This window comes from Athene noctua, chromosome 8 (assembly GCF_965140245.1).
Source record: "Athene noctua chromosome 8, bAthNoc1.hap1.1, whole genome shotgun sequence".
NCBI classification, from domain to species: Eukaryota; Metazoa; Chordata; class Aves; order Strigiformes; family Strigidae; genus Athene; species Athene noctua.
The window spans coordinates 12301024-12326983 of NC_134044.1; the positions used below are offsets into that span (position 1 = coordinate 12301024).

Sequence of the window (25960 nt, forward strand, 5' to 3'; positions counted from 1 at the left end):
AGGACAAGGAAACAATGGAAGAGTAAGACAACATTCATTTTAGTTATCTAAATTAATAGCCTCTGCTGCATGGTGTGTACAGTCAATAGGAGCCTTCACAGAGCAACTTAGGCCCTCTATTTGGGAGCTTATAGACCAAGCTCTGCCTTTAGGTATTTTCATGAGTGCAAATTATCATGTCTTCAGCAAGTTTTTACTTACTTTTATCGTACATTAACTACCACAAGGCAAATGCAAAAATTTATTCCTGAGGAAGACACGTAAGGAGAGTTATAACTGATAAATTAATTGCAAAACTAGATTAAAAGAAAAAAGAAAGCTAAAACTAAATATCTCAGAAGTAAATAATAAAGAAAATATATGAAACTGGAAAATTATGTTAAGAAAATAAATAGCACTAAAAGAAACCACTACTGACAGTAATTAAATTATTAAATTGCCTTCAAGCAATATCTTTGCTAAGTGACAGCTCAGAAGGAAGAGAATATGGCACCATTACTGCATTTGGGGTTTTTTCTGTATTAGCTACATGCTTAGAATTTGGCCCAATGTTTCTGCATCAGAATGCTTTTAATTTTACATTTATTAGCATGATAAGTTGCCGCATAACAATTTGTGGCAGCTTATATTTCATTATAAGATATACAGCATTTCAAGCAGATTACAATAAATGCTGTTATTACAATGACTTTGGTTTCATGTCATTGGTATAATAAACCATCTGCCCAGAAAGCTCAATTTAATTAAGTCTATTGTGTCTATGCATAAATACTGCATTAAAGCAGTGTTATTTCCCATACACTTAAAAATAGCATATCAGCCTATTTTCATTACACACCTTCCACAAAGATGCTTAACATTTAATTGCCCAGTGAAACATACAGTATATTTCTAAGATTTCATACTCACAGAGACAAAACTAGAAGAGAAAAAGTAGTGCAAGTGAATAGTTAGAATATCAGATTTCCTATTATATTTGAATGTTTTTCAAAGTTTACTATGTAGATACTTAAGCTTCTTTACAAAGTATTCCATGATACGATATCTGACAAAGAAACACCTCAAACATTCAGAGCTATTTATTGTAGCATTTAACAAAAGCTTTACAGCTGATTAAAAGAGACATATAAAATACCTTGCATCATCTAAAGGTACCAGGCAAAGATCACCATCTAGATTTTAAACTGAATGGTGTCACCTGTGTAAGAATTTGTCTGCTTTGAATGAACCAATGTCTAAAACATGGTTCCAGAATAACATATGGATAATTCAGCAGCACTCAAATTAAGGCAATTACCCCTTTGTTTCTCTAAATGTTGAGTAAATCATTGGCTGTCACCTAGAAGTGATAAACAGAAAGTCAACATCTTACTCACCAATAAAGTAGTTGTTTCCTAATGCAAGCATTTCTTCAGAGAGAACAAGTCCACCCATTGCCTGGAGAAGAGTGACACTTCTGCCGTCAATAAGCGAACACTGTTTAAATCCAGTGGTTGTGACTTTCCATAGCAGGATAAGAGAAGCAGTAGCATCTTGCCTTATTCTAAGAAAAGAAATTATAAGAATATTTACACTGAGGAAGATTGGTGTTCTTAGGAAGTACATCACTGCAGAACAAAAGATTATTAACAAAGAAGGAAAATTTAAAAGCAGCAAGTATGGAATCAGGAAAAGACCTGAAGTTTTTTAGCATGTCCACAAAAATACAAAATGCTTCAACAGTAAGATTTGCATAATAGTATATGTAATAGCAGATTTAATAATACAGACTCTCAATTTCTAATACAAGAAGGACACCATCTTAGTGCCCAAGAAGAGTTTTACGTAAACATCACATAATAGTAAAGCACCTTTACTCAGCCTTTGCATTTATGCCTTTTTGGATAGTACCTCTGTTCTACATCTACAATGCCATCATTTTCTGCAGCTGAAGTACATCCAGCCCTCTTGTTTACTGAAGAGCATCCAATGTTTGTTCAATACAGGGAGATGGATCCTGGTAGAAATTCTCATTTGTCTGACATATGAGATCGAAGGTTCAGGACAGTTTATTCTTGTAAATCAAATGAGTCATGTAATGCTCCCAAGGTTACTGAGTCCACGGTGCTTTCCTGAATATTGACAGATTGGATAAAGTAGTATCTACAATGGCATACATCCTGTTGGCTCCACTAGGGAGCACTGTATCTATGTCAGTCAGTGTTTCTTTCCTCTCAGGATAGTTTTTTCCCTACTCACCTCCATAGAGAAAAGATAAAAAACTGTCATGTTTCTGTCAAGTTCCCAAATATTTGCATTAAATTCCTCTGAATGAATCCCAAACGAGCTTGAACAACCCTCCAAAAATCCAAACACAATTGCATCTAACTGCTGAAAACTGGTACTTCTCTCCTGCAAAAAACAGGCCTCCAAATACCCAGAGATGAAGTTCTGTTCCACAATCTCCTGTAATGAAATAGTTTAAATCCTGCTAAAATCACAAGGCAGTTTATCTCTTGTCTCTTCTTATTTGAGTTCAAAACAAGAAATGCAAAGTTTTGTAATCATGTTTGACACAAGTTGAAAAATATTGCAACTAGATATCATAAGAAACATTTTTTTTTTTTGCAGTATCTTGTGTCCTCCCTAAGAACTACCCCCATCACTACTCCCAAAGCTGACCATCTCACTTTTAGAACAAAATAGCAACTAGTTTCACAGTTTAGGTCACACCTGACAATCAAAACAAAATTATTAAATTGGAATTATTTTTCTTTCACAGACAGCCATTGAACCAGAGATGCTACTTGGGGCCTTGAACACAGGAAATACAATGAAATAAAGATAGATATTGACTTGCATTAATCTACCCAAATGTAAAACACCACTAAAGATAAATAGTGTAAAAAATGACCAAAAATGACTGTGTCCTCTGCAACCTCCTTTAAAATGAGGTCCTGCCATGAAGGGCCTTAAATACAGATGTAGAATCTACAAATGCCAGCTTATTCTTGATTTCAAGAAAAGACACTTGTTTGCTTACAGATTCCAGTCAGCCAGAGCATCCACACTCACAGATCTCTTCCTGACTTAGGCTTAACGCTCATGAATGAGCACGATTCAAAGTCCCGTGGGAAGAGTAGGACAGCTCCCACGTTTAACAGTTACTGCTCCAAACTGTCTGCAGCTTGTCTGCTTGCATCAGTTTGTTTTTTCCTGCGAGCATGGCCTTTTTTAACTGAAAGCTGGGATTCTGAAAGATAAGATGACAGTATGAGAAAAGTAGGCTATTTTTGGAAAATTGAAGTCTAAAATGGCAGTAAAACTGTGAGCCAGAGAACTACGTTGGCAGCTTTTTATTTGAAATAAAATTTCTAATAAGAAAACGTCTCATTCCAGCTGACAGAATCAAATCTTTCCAGGAAATCAGGTTTTGTTAATTAAAAGTAACAAAGCAAATATTTGATCAAAAAGCCATGAGTTTGAAAAGTGAGCAACACAGAATAAATTCAAATTTTTGAGAAATGTCGTTTGCAGGACATACACAAAAATTTCACAGCTGATGACACCCAAAGCAATAATCCAGAAATCAAATACAAATGCACAAAATACATGCATTTATATAGTAAACATTAACATTTTCTATCAGCAAGTACAGATTGAGATTAAAGGAGGGGAAAAAAATGTTCACTGCATGAAGAAGGGAAATGTCATATCTTCTCCAAACTGACATCTTTATTACATCTGTGCTAATTTCTAATGCATTCCGATAGCCCAGAAACAGTTTACATGCTTATATCTTCTAAAACATTAAATATGTGGGGAAAAGCATACCAAGCAATGAGTTGTTGTGGCACTGCTAGATGCCTGATGTCTGTCTGAAGTTCCCTTATATACTTTTAGCCATTTGACAAATCTGACTATCTGAAAAAACGTTGTCTAAAATATCCAGGCAAATTAAAATAAAAGCATTTTCTATTTCATCCCACATTACACATATTCTTACTTTATTGATGTATTCTGTGGAACTTCAAAGGAGATAAGCCGACCTCCGGCAGAGGTATTGGAACTGGCATTTCCACAAGCCACATCGGGGGTTATCTGAAAATAAAAACAGTTTTATTTAATACTAAACCAGAAAGTCTGACCAAAGAAAACATGAAAGATTTTTTTTTTCTTTTTAAATAGCACTAATAGTCCAGGAGTCATCTTTTAAAAATCAGCAGGATAGAGCTAAACATTCACCAAAACATTTATGCTATCAATAAACATTTGGAAAATTCACATAACCATTATTTTAGGTTTTTGTTTTAACAAAAATTTCCTGCGCATAAATGTGAACTTCTAAAGGCATCTTCCTTCAAAAGTGATCATGTTTAGAAAAAAGATGAATACGCTTCTCGTCTTTTAAAATAAAAAAGCTCTAACATTTGCCACATCCAAGAAATACTTCATCATTAATTTAGGTGGTCATGGAGGATTCGTAATAGCAAATACTGTTATTATCTTTCTACTACACTGAAATATGTTTTTTTCCAAACACAGATTACTTTTTAAAATACTCACCCACTTGCCCATTACTATTTTTTCCAAGTAAAAGTTGCTTACACAAACAGTGCTTTCAAATGGAAACAAATCATGAGCACAGTTGAGAGTGAAAGAATGTTATCTGCCAAATATGTTATGCCTAGTAGGCGTAGAAATCAGTTACTGTATTAACTAGATCAAGACACCATACAGGATGCCATACAACACAGAGGAATCAAAGGCAGACTCTTTAATTATTCATATCTTGGAAAGCAGTAATTCCATAAAGACAGTTTGAAAACCATTAGTGTTTCCAATGATACCTTTATTTCAAGTAAGTAATATTTTATGTGGCATAATTGAGTCTTTCTATCACCTAAAATAACACCATCAGTATTTTTAATTAAGCAGTTTTCAGGTATCTTCATCAGCTTGCCTATGAAATATCACACTGTAAGAAAAAAAATCAGTCATTTTCATCTTCAAATTGCTAGGCAGATTTTGCAATGTTATTTTCTCAGTCATCTAGAATACGTGTGCAACATTTTTACATCAGCCTTACTGTCAAACTCAAAATGCAACCTGACACACTTCCATGAATTAATCATCCATCAAAGAAAAAGCCAGAATCTAATTTGTAAATTTAAGTAAAATTCCAATACATATTTTAAACAATGCCATGAAACACTTGTGAGAATATGAAAAGTCCAGAAGTCCAGAATATGATGCAAGTCATAATTTTTAGGAGACTCAGAGCTGATTTTGACTCAGGCAAGACAAATACTCAGTATTCACATTCACCAAAAATGTCTAAATTACTTGATACATTGTTGAATCCTCTGCTGCATATAATATGAATACATGTCATTTATGAAAATAATATGAGATGCAATTTTATTGTATTTGTTGAAATAAATTTTGAAAAAGATAATATATCTATTATAATTTTTCAATCTTGGAAATCAAATTATGGAGCTAACATTCAAAGCACAGTGAATCCAAAATTAGTCTGGCTAACGCTCTTCCTTTTTTATTTGCCAGCATTTAAACTTTCATTTTCTTTAAGAATCTATATGACTACTGGAACAAAGGAAAAGCAAGAAATCAACATCTCTATTCTCACGCAGTCGTATACTACATCTAAAAATACACTCGGTTTTAACATTTTCAAAGTATTTATTAGTTTTACGATTTCATGCATCTATTACCTTGGAACACAAGGGGAAAAAACGTAATTTAAGAGTGTCATTTACCTTACTATTCAATATTAGACGTTTGTAAAGTAAAAGGTATTGATCTCTTTGAAACTAAAATTAAAAAAAAAAATAAAAATTAAAGAAGCAAGAGCCGAACAAAGCAGTTGCATAGTAAGAGATTCAACCTTGTAAAAATGGAAAAAACTAAAACAAAACTACTTGTTTGCAAACACAGCAGAATTAAGGATTACTCAGCATGAAAAGCACAGATAGGAAATATTTCAATGGTAATCAGAAGAGGAAAAAGGAAAATGCATGATTTTTGACTGTTCTATTAAGAGATCTGTAATATTTGATGTCTTTCTCTATCTAGGAACTCCATTTGTAATTGGCTCTAAATTCATGTTCTAAGAATCCAATAAAATAATCATCTAAACCAGTAGGACACTAAACCTAGCATTTTATAACAGATGAAATTTAAGCTGTTTCTTTTTTTATATATAAAAAATCTGGGTATGTGGATTAGACAAAAAACACAGGAAGAAGCAGCAGCTCTCATAAGGAACAAAAAATCGTTCCATAAGTGTCCTATTTCAGATAAATACTAGAGACAAAAATGACTGCTTTGACACCTGAATAATGAAACAAATTATACAGTTTTTCACAGCTGTGAGAAATTTGCATAAAGATTTTTATGTCTCTTTCCTATATTAACAGACCTCTCTGCAAAACTGAAAGATTGAAGAATGAGGGCAAAGAAGACCAATACATTACAATAAGAAAAGACACTGAGAAGATGAAAACAATCTGTAAATCTCACTCTCAAAAAAAAAAAAAATAGGTAAGAGATATTTAAAACAGAACTCACTGGAAAACATACTTCTAAAATTTTCAGAAGGTAAAATAAAGAGCATTCCTATCCTAATTCCTCAATAAAATTTAAAAAGTGAAATGGTTAAAGTAAAAAATACAGTCCATCTAAAGTCATTTAAAGATAATCTTAAAAAAAAAAATTACATATAACTGCAAGGACATCAAACTCTTCCAAAATTCCCCTGAAGCATTCAATGACACAGAACTTTTAAGCTAGCAAGGAAGCTCCTTGGGGAACAGACTTATAGATACAACACAAATGATGTAGCTACTTTAAAAATAGTCACCAAAGAAAACAAAATCTTCACACACCTGCCAAAGACTAAAGTATGTTTAGGAGCTGCTTACAAAGATAATCTCCTACATCAGTATGGAATATACTGAAGAATTGCTCTTTTAATATATTACTTAAGAGTATAAAACACTTAAATATCAAATTGCTGATAGGAAAGAATTCCTCTTCACATGCATGTTCCTTAAATTTGCATTCAAATCATGTTTTTGTTTTTTAAAAGAGAACATGATATACAAGAACTACATTTCTGCTTCAACTTTCCAAGTCTTTACAAAGGTAAAAGAGAAGCATCATTTGAGAAAGCAAGAGTGAAATCTCCAGAAGACTGCCTGTTCCTGCAGTCTCTTCCTGGACCTTAACAAGACAACAGTGAGTTGGCTAGAAGATTACCTTACCAGGCCATAGCAGTAGCATGGATGAGACTGCAAAGGAAGTCAGGTGTGGTACCTAAGAAGAGGGCAACAGACTGTTCTTCCATATTACAACTTTTCTGAAAAAATTAAATAATGTGAAATTTACAGATACTTTCTGCCTTACACACCAACCAGAATAATGAAATAGACAATTCAGTAAGTGCTGAAATACATACATAAATCCCAAGGTAATAATTTTTACATGAGTGCCTTTATTACTTTGGTAAATTAAGTGTACAAGCCTTTAGTTCAATGAGGCTAAGAAAAGTAACATACAGATTCTACATTTATGCTAGGATACATATATGCAACCTCTCACTACTAGTAGTTATCTGAAGATACTAGTTGTATATGAAATTTCACAGTGAGTTTCTGGGAAAGCTGACCAGGCATCTGTAATTCTACAAGGCCTCATCGACAGTGCAAAATACAGCCATTCTACTACCATGATATGTGTTTGCATTTCTTTTGTATCTCAACCCACCGAGTTTAAAGAACCACAGAAGGCAAAACTTCTTGTAAAACATGTCACACTTGCCTCAGACTAAAGTGGTCTGTAAGTGGAATGACCAAATTCACATCAGTCTCAGCAATTCCTCACTATCTTATTAACAAGATATTAATGAATATTTCTGAAAACTAACAAATACTTCCAAACGCTGGAAGAGGCTCTCCAGGTATCTTATGGACTCTCCAGCCTTGGAGGTATTTAAGACTCAACCGAACACAGTTCTGAGCAACCTGCTCTAGCTGACCCTGCTTTGAGCAAGAGGGTTAGACCACACAGTCTCCAGAGATCCCTTCCAACCTACACTGTGATTCTGTGAGTAAAAATTCACTCCCTGAGCCAGTTGCCTACCAACTCTTTCCTGTAAATTGCCATTGTAACTTCCGTGACATCACGGCTTTCACATAAACCCCACTCCAACACACAGTAAGAGTGCTTCATTTTGAAAATATTCCCAAAGTTATACAAATAAGTATGTGTGCATGTGTGTGCACACTCACACAGGCATCTCTGTATTTGTAATTGACGCTTTTCTTCTCTGCTAGCTGTGAAGGTTCTCACTGGCTAATGTCTTGTCTTTCCACCTGTTCTCCTATTTTTACCTCTAATGGGGCAACAAAGAAATCTGCATGGTCTTGCAGCCAAAGCAGTAGGGCAAGTTAGTCTGGAATTAATTAATCTCCACACATCATTCTTGAACTAAATAAAAGAGATGAATACAAACTCATCTTACAGAAAAATCAGTGCTTAAAAGAAAAAACTATGCTTTAAAATGTAAACATATTTGAAAAGACATTATGTTAACAAAAAGAGTACGAAAATTAGTTCTTTGAGAAAAACAAGGCTATGTTCTGGGGTGGTCTCCCATTAAAATTGACATGGCAGTTAAGAAAGATAACCTTTAATTTCTTTGGAAGGACAGAAACTATCACGATGAATGTATTATGAGGAATGATCCTGCAAATGCTAACTCTTTCAAATCATCTCCAAGGGATTACATATTAACTTTTAATTCAATAAAGCAAGTTTTATAATGTGCAGTTTTGCCTTTTCTGAACATAATATTCCATCAGGATAAGGACTGCAGGATTTATTCTTTTCCAACCCTCTAACGGTGGCAAGAGGTAGCTTTTATTTTCTAAGAAGCATGACAACTTTGTCAGACTTCCTTATGCAAGGGAAAAATCATGTTAAAGAAATAAAACAGGTTAGATCCTGTCGATAATGTCTTAAACAGCTGTCTGCAAAGAATTAAAAATGGAAAAGAGAAGTAGGAAAATAAAAGGCAATATAATAGAACCATAAGAGATTTCTTGTAGTCAAGATGCCCAGCAAACCAGGGTCATTTCCAGCACGAAATCCATTCAGAGAGAAAAAAATTATAAAAGAAAGAAAAGCAGTTCCCTTGTCCCATAAGCATGGAAAAATGACTGCTTCTGAAAATCTAGTGTCACACAGCTTAACCTCCACATAAGTGTATTTGTTTCTACCCTCCAGAGTTTCATATGGGACAATGCTTGAATGAAAAACCAGAACAGAAAGAAAATAAAGGCTTACTTCTAACATATCTCACCAGTGGGAGAGAAAAGCAAAACTGTTTAGAGTAGGAGTAGTGCCTCTCTGAAGAACACCAAGGGAAGACTGACAGACTGCATCCAAAAACAGTATCAAATGAAAAAAACTTGCCAGTTATTGTAGCACTAAAATGTGATGTAAGGAAGGCTGCATATCCACCCAGCAAATTCTGTTACTGGCAGTTTGTGTTTGCTCATCTGAGCAAAAGGCACTTTGTAGAGTCAGCAATCACGCTGCCAAGAGGATCCAGCGCACCCTGGTGCATGGCAATCCTCTCGACAACACTATTAAAACTTTGTATTTCTGTCACAGGTTAATATTGCCAATATTAGACCAAGAGGTAGATGCTTAAAGCAGGCACAGTAGGCTGTCTTAACACAATGACACTTTCTCAGATAAATTACCTGGGCAATCATATTAGTCAGGTGCCTTCTTGTCTCAGGATGGCTACCAAAATCAATGTCAACGTCATAAAATCTGACAATCAGACTGTACAGGTTTTGGCCAGAATAGAGTTAATTTTCTTCACAGTAGCTTACATGGTGTTATGTTTTGAATTTGTGATGAAAACCGTGTTGATAACACGGATCTTTTTGTTAATGCTGAGCAGTGCTTACACAGCACCAAGGCCTTTTCTGCTTCTCAAACTGCCCTGCCAGCAAGTAGGCTGGTGGTGCACAACAAGGTTCGGGGGACACAGTGGGACAGCTGACCCTAACTGATCAAAGGGATATCCCATTCCATATGATGTCATGCTCAGCAATAAAACTAGGCTGTGGGGGATAGAAGTTGGCCAGGGCTGCTATTGCTCAGAGACTGACGGTGCATCAGTCGGCTGATGGTGAGCAATTGGGGTGTTTTGCACCACTTAGTTTTCTTTGTTTTGTTTGGGGTTTTTCTTTGTTGTTTTCTTTTTCTCACTTTTTAAAAATTATTAAACTGTCTTCATCTCAATCCATGAGTTTGCACACTTTTACCCCTCCCACTGGGTTGGGGAGTGAGCAAGCAGCCGTGTGGGGCTTAGCTGCCTATCCCCTGGCTAAACCACAACACTGCTACTCAATAAATATCTCTTGCTTGAACAAATAATGATCATTTCTTATTCTTGAGTGTATGGAGCTGTTCTGAATAAAGGTAAACACTGTGGAAAGGAGTTCATTAAGCAAAAATTCCACATAGTCATATCTTTACATGCAGTGTGAACTTTGTGGAGTAGGGCTGATGGTTGGACTCGTTGATCCCAAGGGTCTTCTCCAATCTGAATGATTCTGTGATTCTGTAACGCAGGTCACTGAAGAGTAAGCTACGATGTAAAATCCAACGAAAGGCTGTCAAGTCAGCCATAGATACTTCTACTCCAACACACTGAAAGGCAGTAAACACATCAGGAGGGGGTTTTTTGCTCAGACTCTCAAAGACTTCAAGATGGGATGATTCCTAGATAATCAAAAATACTGAGCCCACCCAACAATACAGATGCAGCAAGCAGGGCTTCGGCATTTTGACATAATTGCACTCAGTAGAGTTTTCTGTAGGGTATTTCTGTTCTTAAAGGGGATACAAGAGTTTTGATTTTAGGAAAGCTAGTCTTTATGACTATCCATTAAACATCTTTTAGCAATGGAACATACTAAAGTAAGGTTTGTGTGCACTTCACATAAGTTTTGTTTGAGCATACTGAGCTTTTAGGGACTTTTGGTTTATGTTTTGAAAATAAATATAATAAAGGGTATCACCTATCCAGAGATGCTTACATCAAGTTGTCTTATCTGAATGGCAATTGTACAGAAATTTCCATACATAAATATTGTAGAGGAGAGATTTAGTGAAGTTACAGACTTATCCTAGAATAAAGTTAATCTTATTCTAGCAAAATCTGTTTCCTTCAGTTTATTTGTTTAAATGATAACTTTTTCTAAAAGAAAAAAAAAAAGAGGAATCCAAAATTAACCTTACATACATGTATAAGCTGATCTAACCAAAAGTATACATATTCCAGTACTTTAACCCCAACAGCAATCATAAGAGGGAGGGCCAAGAAAATAGGATAAGAAAAGGGCAAGTATACATCCTCCAGCCACCTATTTCCATGTGAAAGATTTTCCTAAGCTGTCATTTCTATGTATTTAGCAACCCCAAATGGATCTCACCTCCATGATTCTGTTCAGCCTCCTTCAGCATCCATAGCATACTTTGGCAAAAAATGCACAAACATTTAGCAACACATAAAGCAGTCAAAGATTCAAAGGTCTCTGTTTCAAGCAGAATTATTCCTTAAGCATTGCTGCAGAGCAGGAGCACTCTATTTCAGGATTTTCCACCTGACCCAGCTATACTCCTTTTAAAGGCTCATAATCTGCTAAGAACACATGTAAAACAAATGCTGTCCCCATTGCAAGGGGAATTACAAGTTTATTGTAGCCTCTAATCACTAGCTCCAAACGCTTGAATCTGAGTGGTAGTATTGCAGTATAAGTAAAAGGTTAGACTAGGACCCGCATGCCTAGCATTCTAATTCCTGGCTGCATACCTGGCAAATCACTTTACTGCTCTGTGCTTCAGTGGCTTCATCTGTAAAATGTGAATAATACTGCTGATTTCCCTTGAAAAAAATTTGAGAGCTATTAAGGAAAAGTAATATATGAGTACAGTACTGCTATTCTTACAGTTGATTTTGTACACAGAAACCTTTGTTGGATCTGTTAGTTGAGTAGGGTAAACAAAATGGTTTCTTTTTTCTTCTATTATTGGCTAATATATATCTTTTCTGCACTGTAACACAAAAGATCATTGAAATGGGGAAATGTGGATTGCTAGTTGTATCTCTCTTGCAAGGGGAACAAGTCAGTTACCCAAAGTAGGAAAAAATGTTCTCTTTCAACAGCTGAACACAAAGATAAATTCCTATTATACTAAAGAAACCAACAGACAATATTTTTCTCTCAGTGACCTGTGTTTGTAGCCCTTAATTTGCATACCAGGAAAAGACTAATTTCTTATAGCAAGAGCTGTCTAAGAAAATAAACTGTATCCAAAGACATCTGTGTGTTGTCTACTGGTGGAGACATTACTGAGAAGGTTCAGTCAAGCCAGCATTACCGAGTATATCCCTAGTATCTAAAGAATACAGAAAAAATGTCCAACTGTAACCGTACATCATGCCTCTCTTAGACAATGTACTTTTCTCAGCTGTTCATTTTTTGAGTTCCCAAAACTTGCTGAAAAAGCTTCCATGGAAACTTCGTCCTTGCAAGATAGTGAGAGCTTTCATTTTGAGAGATTCTGTCAAAATTTCTCTCTAAGCAGAGAGACAAAAGAGTATGAAAACTATTAGTTCACTTGCAGTATCAGCATACAATAATGTGAAAAACAGGATGACTTAGAAGATTTTAAAAAACAAAACCAACCAAACAAAAAACCCAACATAATAATAGCCGCCTTTGTTGCCTCTGAATCTCAAGGAGGATCAAAACAGTAGATTTTTGCAACACAAAACCTAGAGTTACTTTTTTTTTTTTGTCCTTTTAAGAGGTCAAGAAAGGACAAGCTTTGCAAAGCTTTTAAAGATGTGAGAAAAGGTAGCAGTTTCCTGCTTAACACTTAACTCTTTACTCTTGAAGTTTCTGCTGAAGAGGCTTGAACACAGACCTTCAGGCAAATCAACTCTCTTTAGTTTAATATAGGTCAGAGAAACTGAAATCTCTTTCTTTCGGATAAGCATCTCTCTCACTGTGAATTCCAAAGGACAGAAGATCATAATGCTACACTAGAAAGACCACAAGAACCATCACAATCTATTAAACACATATCAACACAAGTAGTTTCATAATAAGGTAACAAATAACTTCCATGTTAGTGCTAATAATGCAATCACAATTGATAACATATATGTATTTCTCAAGTAACAGGAGACATGGAGAAGGGATGAATTTCAGCTATTAAAATACCCACTTGCGAAGGATCTGTTTGGCTGAAATGCTTAGTGAATCTACCTAAAATGCAAACCAGGCAGAAACGTTGCTTATACAATACCAGACAACAGATTGAGGAAGAAGCACAAGGGAAATCTGGTACAGAGAAGGGCATGCCCTTAATTGATCAGGACATATGGAGCACCCATGCAGAGATGACACTTCTTTTAAACTAAGTAATAAAAAGAGATCATTGTTCGTTTCTGCTTCAGTGCGCTCTCCAAACTCCATACTTGGTGCCTGACATATGTTCTACTGTAAAATAATAGATATGGGAGATGGAATTTCAAGAAATAAAGCTCTGTTCTCCAGACATTGCCCACCAAAACTCCCACTGAAATGGGATACAGCCCTACAACTACTTGTACCTCAGATATAATCTGAGAGTCATAACACATCAAACATATATTTTACATAGGTTGACTTTAACTTGAAAAACTGATTTAAATAAACATTGCAGTAAAAACATGAACAAATTTGTTTGGGCTAGCAAAGAATGATGAAAAATATACTTATTCCATGATTAAACTTATGCCTGTTCACTTTCTCATTACGGAGTGTGAAAACACCTCAGAAGAATCACACTCTTTGAAACACTTCAAAAACAGATACAGCTGACATTTAACCTATTTATCCCTCAAAAAACTCAAATGAAATAATTTTACAATGCATTTTTCATTAAGAAAAAGATGTCATGAAGATTTTAATTCTTTGACTACTGAAATTATAATATTTCTTCACCAATAAGCTTCTAATGAAGCCCTAGGTGCTTGCTACTAAGTTGATCCAAACAAAATGAAAAAAAAGGCACTACCATTACCCCCAAAACAGATGCTCTCTTCTATGGCAGACTGTTCTTTGGGATGCATTTTGTACATAGTTAGCATTATTATAGGTGGGTGATCTTTGGATCAGGTTTCAGTACCAACTACAGTAGGAAAAGTATATGCAGGAGTAGTAGTCTCACACCTCCAAGTAAGAGAACAACAATGAAGAGAAAGACAAATCATTCTTGCACTAATGGACTTCAAAGAAGAAGGGAGGAGAATGGTCATGTGATAGAATGCACTTAATACACGGAAAAGTTATCCAGAGATAAATAATCAGTTTTTCTTTGCAAGAAAACATACTTTCTATCTATACTTAGTTTTCACATGTAAAGATTAATATTTAACAGTAACTGGGTTAAGTCTGATACTTCTTTTTACTTTTGCAGATACTAGAGTCTAGGCAAGACATCTAAGAATTACTAATAAAACAGCGTACAAAACAGTAGAAAGCAAAGATCACATTTCTTAAAGCTCATATGTTGTGTGCTTTCCAGATGTAGTTTTGCCAGACACTGTTAAGTTTGTAATTTTACTAAAAGACACAACAAATGTTTAGAAGTTTCCTCCATCATCATTGCATCACTAGAGTTGTGTACTGTATAATATATTGACTACCACTTTTAATCCCCAAATAACTATGTTTTCTTAACACTGCAAGGACATGTGTTTTTCAAAACATGTGATTATAACTGCAAACAGAAAAAAATATATTAAAGGTATCGTTTTAACCTTTTAATTTTCCTAAATTTATTTGAAGTTTGGAGATACGGTGTCATACAAATGATTGGAAGAAACAATATTATCCCATTTCAAAGAAATACCTAATACAACATGTTGGCCAACTTAAATCTATTACTTTTAACAAGTATTCAAATTCACTGTGTTTAATTTTATTAGCATATTTAACTCAGGACAGAGATCATATCTTCAGTCCCCTCATGTAGACATCCACGACAACATGCACAAATTGCAAACCAACAACGATAAGACTAAAAGTTCTTTTCTGTGCATTTTTGTTTAGATAGAATATTCTCACCTCTGTTTCATCCCATTTCAGATCTACAACTTTCTGTCCCGCTTTTGGCTGCCATGTAGGTAACGTCACAGTTGCTCTTGAGCGAGGAAGAACAATGTCAGGTTCCAAGGTGGATGAGACCAGTCTGCTCTGCCTTGGTGACGTCAGCTCTGTCCATTCAGAGACTGGAAGGCTGTGAAATGAGTGTTCACAGTTTGTTCCCTCATAGCCTTCGCTACAGAGACAGAGGTAGCCATCACCGCTAGCGCTGCAGTTACCATGGTGACAGGGGTTGCTGGCACAAGGATCTGAAACAAACTGGGAAAAACATATCATATAGGTCAATTACTGCATATAAAGGATTTATTTCTGAACTTTACAGAGACTATAAAACAGGGTTCTTTTCTCTCACTGCATTTATCTTCTAAACATATTTATGAACCAAGCTCATCTTTGATGTATCTTCAAGGAAATAAATTCAAAGAATATAGATTAATCTATATTAACCGCTTTTCTCAGACTATTTAATGTTAATTCACTGTTGACACATTAAAGCAAAGTGATAAACACAAAGTAGCAACATGGCCACTGCTCATAATCAGGAATTTTCAAACACAGTCTTAAAAGAGTAACCTGCCCAGGGAAAACAACAGACATCTAGAAATTTAACACTGCAACAGAAGTAGGAATGGGGCGCAGAACTCCTACAGATCAGCAGGACATGAAGCAGCTCTGTGTTGCCAGCATTAACCACATCACCCAATCCTATTTGTGGACACAACTTCTATCTAAAACAAATAGTGCAGCCTTTTACCCGCACTTTGTTTAGTGGACAGCAGTTTCAGAATCTGATCTGTTCTGGTGCTGAAAACTGTCTATCAGGAGTTAGAAGTTGGGGCAAAAGTGTGCTTATTTTTAAAACAGCATCTGTTAGTACAGGACAGGACTGAGCCCAGTGATGTAGGAAAAATCCTGTCCTAAGCTCACCTGCCACCTTCTAATTTCTAGCTTAAATTTATCAACAGCTAGTTTGTACTCATTTACTTACATCATCATTGACTTTCAGGTTAAATGCCTTTTCTCTCTTCTATGCTGATGTTTACATCCAGAATACATCTACAAACCTTTCTCAAGTTTCATCTCACAGACTAAATAAGCAAAGCTTGCCCAGTCTCCTTGTGGAGGACAAGTCCTGCATTCACATGATCATCTTTGCACTCCAGACTCCAAAGTTTAGCACTGCCTTTTGCAAATGCATCGATACTTTTGTTTGTCCTGGAAATAGCTTCCTTGATATTACTTAAGAAATGTTTGCCTTAGAGCTAAATCACACTGCTGACTCACTGTCATGTCATTTGACCAACTAAGCCAGGCAGTTCCCTTGATTTGTCTTCACATCAAAGGGATAACCCATCACTGGAAACAGACATTTTCTCAGTCTTTAAGTGCAGATTTCACCCAAGTGCTCCAGCCCTAAAGGTTACCCAGTTCTTCCTTGTACAATATTCCAGTCCTTACGTACATAAGCAATGTTTCTTGTTGTATTTCTCAGTGAAGGACTGCAGTTATTTATTATTAAACATTTGTTTCATTTATCGTAACAAATACATAAGCTTTATATATCATTAATGTCATAAAAACAAAGTGTTGAGTCTACACAAGGAATTTACCTTTCCATCAGTTCAAAGGCCTGGCATCAGGGACACCAAATCTTAGTATTACACTTCATTATATAAACAGTACTATTATTGACCTCAGCTAGAATTCTTTCTTTGTCTGAAATTTTACTATACCCCAGCCTCTGTAACATTTTTGGACAGAAAACAGAGAAAATATTATTATGAAAGTTAGCTTTGGAGACAGTTAATGATGAATGTCAGATTTTGTACTGACTGATGCAGAAGAGTTAGAGGCCATGGAAGACAGTCCAAAATATATGGTCTACTCATTTATCTCATGGTTTGATTACAGCTCTGAATGGTATTTACTCTGCATGGAGACACATCTCATACGTATCAGGTGACACGTTCAGTAGCAGGGTCAAACTCTGATTCTTCCTCATTTTTAAAACTCAACTATATAGTGAGTTTATATATACTTAATATATCAAGTAAGTATGGATTTTTATGATCAAATGGGTTTATCTCAAGTCTCTCCTGCAAATCAACAGAATATATAAATTCTCAAAGAACAATTGCTAGATTGCTTCTTCGCAAAATAGTATTTAAGTGACAGAAAAGAACAATTTCCAGGGAGGAACACAACCTAGTTCTGTTCTATGGTTTGTCAGTTACATTTCAAGCTTGCTCCCAGTGCTGAGTAGCAGAGATTTTCACAGAAACTTCCTTTTCCTTTAAGAGGGTTGAAGATAAAGAGTGTTGATGTGTGAACAAAACACAGTTCAAAAATTGTTTGCAACAGTTTTTTCATGTTCTAGTTGCTTGGACTAGATCTGAGTTTCAAAGACATGAAGCTATCCTAATGTTGGCTAAGTATTACTTTACTCATTCTTTCACAATTAATCCAAATTCACATTAACCCATTTTTGATTAATAAATGGCCATCTATTCTGATGAAATTTAATTGTTCTCATCACATGTAAAATATTATTTGCAAACCTAGTAACAAGAAAGAATATTTTCAAGCAATCACAAAAGGCATTTTTTCCCCTGAGTGAATATATCCATTCACTTTACAAGCAAAATAATAAAAAGTGCATTGCAATACATGTTATTTGCTGTAAACTGTTCTGAGCTTGTGTGACTGGAAACAGCTGTGCTTACTACCACGCATACCTTGCACCTTATGAATCGCCACTAACTTTCCACATGCAGTGAAAGTGAAATAATTTAAGACTGCTTTAAATGAAGAACAAAAAAAGATGAGTGTAGATATAGAACTTCAGCCATGCACTTGGTCAGAATTGAGTTTTACGAAGTACTTCACAGGATTTAAACTTAGAATTCCCTTTTCTTAGTTACTATTAATTCTAAAGCTCATTTTTCTTTCAGTAAGCCTATCAAAATAAATCGGCGTCCTTTGTGCACATAAGTTTTCTGTTGAACTAAAGAAAACTCATTTTACTTAGCAATTAAAAAGAGATGAGGAAATAAAACTGATTAATTTGTGTTGGGTGATGTTTCTGTGGTTCCTCTAGTCCTCTCCAAGGACTCTGAGAAACATCTTGACACAATGAACTGCATGGCTCCATCAGAATTAAAAGGTAGCAAAGTTTCAAGACTTAACCTTCAACTAACTTTTCAAGCTCACAGAAAAAAGCTCACAGACTGTCCTTGGTCTAGTTGTGAGCTGAACATAAGTATACCATGAGTACACAATTTTAAAAGCCCTTTTTTAGCCATTGTTTGTGAAGTTCACAGTATTTTAAAATACTGTTGCAAAGAGAAAAGCAGGAAGCAAGTAATATGTATCCACATAGAACATGATTAAATAAAAACACAATATAATCACAACTAAAAAATCCCAGCATTTGTTTAGGTGTAGAATTTCAATAAACTTGATTAAGAAAGTGTATTTAGTATCTAGGTCTCTTGTTTTTGTCCCTATTTCTCTATTTAATAGTCTGTTTTTATAATACATTCATTGACTAAACAGGCACAGTCAGCAGTTGCAACTGCCAAAGCTGAGCTAAAAATCATAAAACGTATTTGCATGCAATTACTATTCCATATGTCTAGGCAGTTGTAATCTTTGGAGTATTTTTCCAATAGAATCCTAAAATAGATGCATACCAAGGTGCCCTTCGTATTGCAGTTAATTTCCAAATGCAGACTGAATATGGTAAAACACTAGGCTTGCTTCAGAATCACATTCACAAACATGGATTGTTTGCCAGCCAGTCCAATTGTTTCCTAAGGTTTCAGTTTAAGAACGGAAAGATGTAAATCTGTAAGATCTTTCTGCCAGTCCTCTTTTTGGTGACACCAATTTGCCATTCAATGCTCATTCAGCATCTCTTCAGAGGGGTTCTACTTGTTTTACCTGGAGACAGTCCAGGTAGATCCTCCAGAGAGCTTAAAAAAATAGAATAGTAAGACTAAAGAGAAGGCTATAGATGAGCTCCTAAACACCACAAAACCTGTCTTCCACCTCTGAGTCTCCTCTTAGATGTGTTAGTACGAAAATAACTTTTGGCTGGTTTTATTGCTGCGGCCTACAATCACAGAAAACATTATACCAGCTTGCAACCCCAGTAAAATAAGAAAAAAACAGAGTAAATCCAGTCCTTATATTAGGAATTCAACAGATTGTTTAAATCCATTCTACACAGTGAATGTCAACCTGTTAACAAAGCCAAGCTGACACAATGTCAAAGACTGATATTTTACACATGTGTGCAGTAGGACTCACAATCTCTGAAACAGTTGTCAGATATTAAAAGCCGATATAACCTATAAATTTCCAACTCTTCAATGGTTTCCTGAGATAATTTTTCCAGTTACAGGATAAAATGTTGTGTTTTCAGGTATGTAAACTGACTCTATCTGGTTGGCATTTAGACAAATATTTTCTTCATGTATTCTGATAAAAATAGATCTTTTTAAAACAGTAAAAGGAAAACTGGCTTTGCACTTATATTTCTGGAGAAATTCCCCAATACAAAAACAAACAGCTTGACCAGGAAGAGATCATGGGAAGATCCACCACATATCACAAACCGAGAGAAGGCATCAGACACACCAACTTCAAGCTACGCACAGTATATTAAAAACTATCCACTTCTGAATAGTTTATACGGAAAATTATTAAAACCTACTGTCTAAGCTATTATCAGTTTGGTTTTAATACAGTAAGTAGGAAAAAAAAGATTTTTCTTATACGCACATCTGAAATATCATGCTATCTATGCATATGCATCAATTTATGAAAGAGATGGAAACAGATTTAAATCTTTGAGACAGCAACGGCAATAAAGATTATCTAGAAATGTAATCTCTTTGAAAGAATTTTAATTATGTCCAAACTATTATTTAAACTCAGCCTCGTTCTATCCTTCATTCAGTGAAGTTTTAAATCCCATTCTATCACACATTAAATATTAATGCAAACTAGGAAATGAAAGACAAGAAAACAGGATGAGTTGAAATAGAAAAAACCCTAGATGTTCCAAAAAGTGTCCACAGAAAAAGCATTGAGATTAGTATATTGAACAAATGCATTTTCTTCTATTTTGACAAAAGACTGTCTTGTCACTCAGTGGGACTCAAGCAGCATATGTGGGTTCAGCTTCTGGCTCTCCCAGAGACATCCTGTGTGACCTGAGAACAGTCAGACTCTATCTCTGCCTCTTTCCTAACTGTAAAATGGAGATTACACTTCCTTTCTCACACTGCCTGTGTTGTCTGGTTAGAGAGCAATTTTTTTCAGGATGGTAAACACAGAGCCAGATGTAGATAGGAACTCTCAAGCAGCAGTGAAATACAAATAAATATACTCAAGAAATACACCTCTGTACAGAAGGCTCAATCTGTAACCTGCAGCTATTCAGGTTTGTTTCTTTCTTATTCTTTCTTTCTCTCTCCTTTGTTTCTCTCTGTGGCTATTCACGTTTCTTCTGAACACTTCTTTGCTCAGATGAACAGAAGCATTCAGAGAAATACCCAGCAAAGATTCTTTAAAGTTAAGAAATTCCTAAATTATATAATCTTTTCTAATTAACCCACAAAAGACAGCAAAATCATATTGCTATTGCATGTTTAGACACTATTCATCAAAACAAGATCTCTTGAAAACAAGTAGGCTAACAAATACATTATTTTTCCAACTGTAACCAAACATAACAAATAAAAAGAGTGGCTAATACACTATGAGAGTTAGGATGAATGAGATTTTTTTTGCCTCATGAGAATGTAAAAATTAATTAGTAACAGCACCATGGTGCACATAGGTATCTCCACCTTAAATAGCTGTTACTGAAAAGCTGCCTGCAAATACTTTTGCATATATGTTTAAGGATGCTCTTGGTACTTCTACCACATGTGGAGAACTGGTGCTACGTCACAGTGAAACACTGCCTCACGGGGTGCAGTGACCACCTGGACCTTGGTCAGACACCAGCCAGTCCATACAGGAATCAGAATATGAACTGTATCTGTTTGAGCCCTGGCTATCAGGGACTTCAAAGAATGGACAGGCCATAAAGTATCAGAAAGTGATTTATGCAGAGCTCCTGGAAACCAGAGCAATTGGGGCTTGCTTTCCCATCCCTCAAAACAATGTAAGCAGGACAAAACATTTATATAGTACAGAAAACATTAACATGGCAGCTACATCAGTTTCAGTTATTAGAAACTACAAGCTGCACACAGAAGTGGAATTAATTAAGATTTAGAGGGCTGATCCTAAGAACTGTATCATACTGAAACTACAACGTAAGCAACTTCTTTCTAGAAGCAAACATTTACTGTTTTCCTTTAGCAATTCCACTCAATGCCCTAACCCATCAGGAAAGACATCAATAAGTCTAACAAAGTGGTGCAACCTTTATCAGTTAATTCAGAACATGATTCCTTGAAACACCAACTAACCATAAGCATTTTGGATTACTTCCAAGCTGCCATTCTCATTCTATGAGTTTTGAATATTCAGAGTAATGAAACTGCCAGCGAATGTAATAAATGGATATAAACCATTTTCTTTACTTCAGTGAAGCTGCAGAAAAATGCCCAAAGAAATTGCCTGTTTAATTGAGAACCAAAGCATGGCTGCCCAAGTCTATTTGAAAAACCAGCAAACATAACAAGGCAAATTTTAAACAGCATGATAGGCTTTAAAAACAGAGCTCTGGCAAACGGCTAAGTTACCCATGCGTAATGCTACCATACATCAACTACTTTGCTCATTCGTACCTCAAGGCATACTGAAATGACTACAAAATAAATCGAGATCACTTTCCCCCTCCCTCGAGAAAAGGAAAAGATTTACTTCACACTAACCACAGAGTACTGCTAGATGTGAGCTTGTAGATAATTACTGAGAAGCATCTTATAGGTTTTCTCAGCTTTCTTCATCAGATTACTTTTAATACCTTTTTTTTTTTTTTTTACATTTTTCTTTATCCTGTTGGGAAAGGCCATTCAAACTGTTTGATATTTGTCTAGATATAGTGGATTTAATATTACATTTCAAGTAGACAGCCTGTCAATTTACTTTGTTTTTCAGCAACACCCATACTTAGCAAAGATGTTTTTTAAAAACAAAATTAGGTCAGAATATCTATCCTGAAGATAGAGCCTTTCTGACAAGTAGTTGACCTAAGTATCAATAGATCTGTGAAGATTATATTGAGGCTTTTTACTGCAGCATCACCTCATTTTACTTCAGTACAGGCTGGCAACCTACAGTAAAATTGTTAAATGGGACCCCAGTGGCACTCTCATTACTGGTAGTAAAACTAGGGGGTAATTCTGAAGACAAAGCATTAAATTTGTTAGAGTAACGTAACACATTTGTTTATTTAGATCTTATGCTATTATTTCATTATGAAGGCATCACACAGTGAAAGAATTATCAATAGTGTCTTTATTCTTAATATTGTTTTCCCTTTTAAGAAGCGTTTTTTCCTGAGCAACTGTAGGTTACACAAAATAGTTTTATGGTAGGTCATCATGTAATGATATGAAAATTGGTAACATTTTTATTTCTAGAATTAACTTTCTGTTTGTTTCAAATACATTGTTCACGTGAGAAGCTGAAATTAAGTAAATATGCTCCCTTATATTATTCTAGAAGTCATTAATTGACCCAAAAAAATGACATGTAATATTCTATAAAAAAAAAAAGTATTACAACTTACATGCAAAAGACTTTAAGATATTTTTAAACAAAAGATTAATTCATTCTGATTAAGTTTGAAGTTAAGCATATGGGTCACAGTCTAATTCAAAGCTAATAATATTACTTCAAAAATCTTACAAATTCTGCCATAGATACTCAGTTTTATGACATAATCAGGATTAGCCCAGGGAGGAATACTATTCAAATATCTTTACGAAACAAAAAATCCCAAACAATCTACTACTGGGATTTTCAAAACTGGCTAAAGAAATTACTTATCCTACTGAAAGTAAGAGATTTTCAATTCCTAAATTTTTAGCTGTTTTAAAAGCAACAGCACACTATAGGGAGGGTCCATTCAGGTATGCAAAGTTTTACACAATCTATGTGTCTGTCCACCCTTATAAATTCGGACCCCAGTGAACAAACCAGATTTTATAGTTTTCCAAAGATCTCAAAAATAATTAAACTTCTTGTACTTCCATTGCATGAACAGGCAACCAGATAGAGGATCAAGCCTGTGTAAGTGCTCTAACTGGTAAAAGACCACAGCATAAGCTCACACTTTATTATACAGCAAGCTAGCTACAAGACAAGAGCACCCTTACAAAGTTCAACAATGGGAACATCAACAGCATTCCCATTTTCTTTAGCATCGACATCAATCAACCTCCAGACACAAATTCACATAAACCAAGACTTCATTAGTTCAAGTACTCATGACACTTCTTGATTTACAAGTCTAAGACTTCAGACATTTTCTAGAAGAGATAAAGCAAAATAGCACACAGTTCTTGTAAGAACAAGAGAAGGACTGAATAACACAATGAGTTGTGCAGTAAAACTATGTAGTTTAAACCATCAATACCACATGAAATCCTGAAAAATAGATGTGACAACTCGCTACTGTCATAGCTTTTTGCCCACGAGAGGTTGTGGAAACAGGAAAAGAAAACACATCCATAAGGTATCTAGGAGATGTGATATAATCAGCAGCCCACTGATGCCATATTTTTCCAAATCAAGTATGAAAAAACAATTAAAATTTGGCAAGTTTGAAAATAAATAGTTGTTACCATTTCAAGCCACAATACATCAGAAAGGAGACATTTTGCCAGCTGAGACGTTTGGCAATCAATAAACCAGAAAATGCTTATGCACCTGGTCAAACAGACGAGCATTATACAGGTCCTCCAGCGCCTTCAAACCAGCAATGCAACCAACATCACTGCACTCGGTGCGGTACTATTGACAACACAGTATATCACAGGTATGTGGTCTCATGAATTTATTCTTACTTCTCATACTTAAACATCCTGGCAGATCAAAAGTTAAAACATTGTTTAGTTGGAGAAATACTAAAATAAAGATAATAAAAACTGCAAATGCATGAATGCATTCACTCAGTATGCGTTCTCTGTATTGCTATTTTGGATTAAGTTACTCCCTGTGATCATTATTTTAAAAATTCTTTCCTCTGTATATTAATATATACTTGATTTTAATCGTTCAGGCTCAGGACTAAAATTTGAAGTCTCAGCTACACTGTTAATGCAGTTATTAGGGGTTACATATTGAATACTTAATTAATTGACCCACTGAGCAGAACTGACATCTATAGGGAATCAGTGAAAAGGGATACCAGTGTGAAGTAGCTGCCTTCAGTTCTCTGGTTGTTACGCAGACTCACTCACAACCTTCCTTCTTGGATTAGGAATCTAAACATTTTTCTGGTCACAAATGATTTTTTCTATTAAGACAGGGTCAGAGGCAGTATAGAAAAGTCAGCATCTTTATCTCATAACAAAGCATCTGCCTACACATGAAGAGCAATGTCCAAAGAGTTTCAACTCAACATTCAGTTCCAAACCCCTGAAGAATTTATCATTTTACTGCAAGAAGTAATTGGACTAAATATTTGAACAATGTTAGGAACAAAGATAAAAGCCCAAAATTTCTCTGCTCCTCCTTGCTTAAACACCATCACTTACTCATGTTGACACTCGTTCCCATCGTCACACCCTCTGCCCCTGTGAATTTGCTCTGTGAAAGCAGTTGCAACTACCAAGTTTTATCTCACATTTTATGACAGGCTAACAGCGAACTCAGTTGCTTCAATGCAGCTAACACACAGTAACTTGTTAAGGTATGACAACAGCAGCATATGCCTGAATGTTGAGAATAAGTCAATCTTCAGATGCATAAAATAGGTCTTTATATGCAGTGGTTCAAGGCAGTTGTTCTTTCAACCTCATCTGAAATAACTGGCTTGCCCAGTCAGTAGAACAACGTTCTTGGGACTATTTTCTAAAAACAAATTTATTTTGTTTACATTGTAATAAAATAAACTGGATTATGATTTTTCCCACAACATACACAGTAATAATTGTTCAGGGTTTTATCTCTCTAGCCAATGCCAATACAATTTTCTAATGTCCAGTTTTAATTATTTTCTTGTAATTTCAGCTTCTCGATCTCATGACTTCTAGTTATATACAGAAACTTTTCATTTACTTAATGCAGAGGACTGTGCCTTCCTGCTAGGACAACTCAAACAGGGAACTACCTCTAAAATCTCTAAACCTAGGGAAATAGAAATTTGGTATTTAGCCCACCTCTCTGGGACAGTAGTATGTACTCTCAGGTCTCCAGCAGCAAGTTACAGGGAGCCTGTCATTACAAATAGGAGAATTACTCCTCAGTGTGGGTTTTTTTTTCTCTCTGTCACATCAGAGATAACAAGAAGAAAGTGGTTGTTGTACGATCTTCTCACTGGTGTCTCCAGGATGCCATGTATACTCACTGTTCAACATGATCAAAGATACATGTAGAAAAACTCATCATCTATCATTTTAGATCTGCCCCAAAGATCAGAGCTGTTGCCAACATTAATGAATAGTTCCTGAAAGAAATTACAGGATTTGTGCCCCCTCTAGAGGAAAGGGCACAAATAAAGGGGCCGTGTCCCTTTACAGGGCTTC

The 25960-nt window shown here is 35.4% G+C and overlaps 1 protein-coding gene across 2 annotated transcripts in view; it reads right to left on the reverse strand.

Moving 5' to 3' along the window:
- The window catches only part of DNER (delta/notch like EGF repeat containing), a 134794-nt gene that overhangs the window by 65196 nt on the left and 43638 nt on the right, over positions 1 to 25960 (reverse strand). For both annotated transcript variants that reach the window (XM_074912317.1, XM_074912315.1), the window contains exons 2-4: positions 15204 to 15500; positions 3986 to 4080; positions 1377 to 1543 (exon numbers count right to left, since the gene is read on the reverse strand). In XM_074912317.1, coding sequence (XP_074768418.1) covers positions 1377 to 1543; positions 3986 to 4080; positions 15204 to 15500 — 559 coding nt within the window. The remainder of the gene's footprint in view (positions 1 to 1376; positions 1544 to 3985; positions 4081 to 15203; positions 15501 to 25960) is intronic.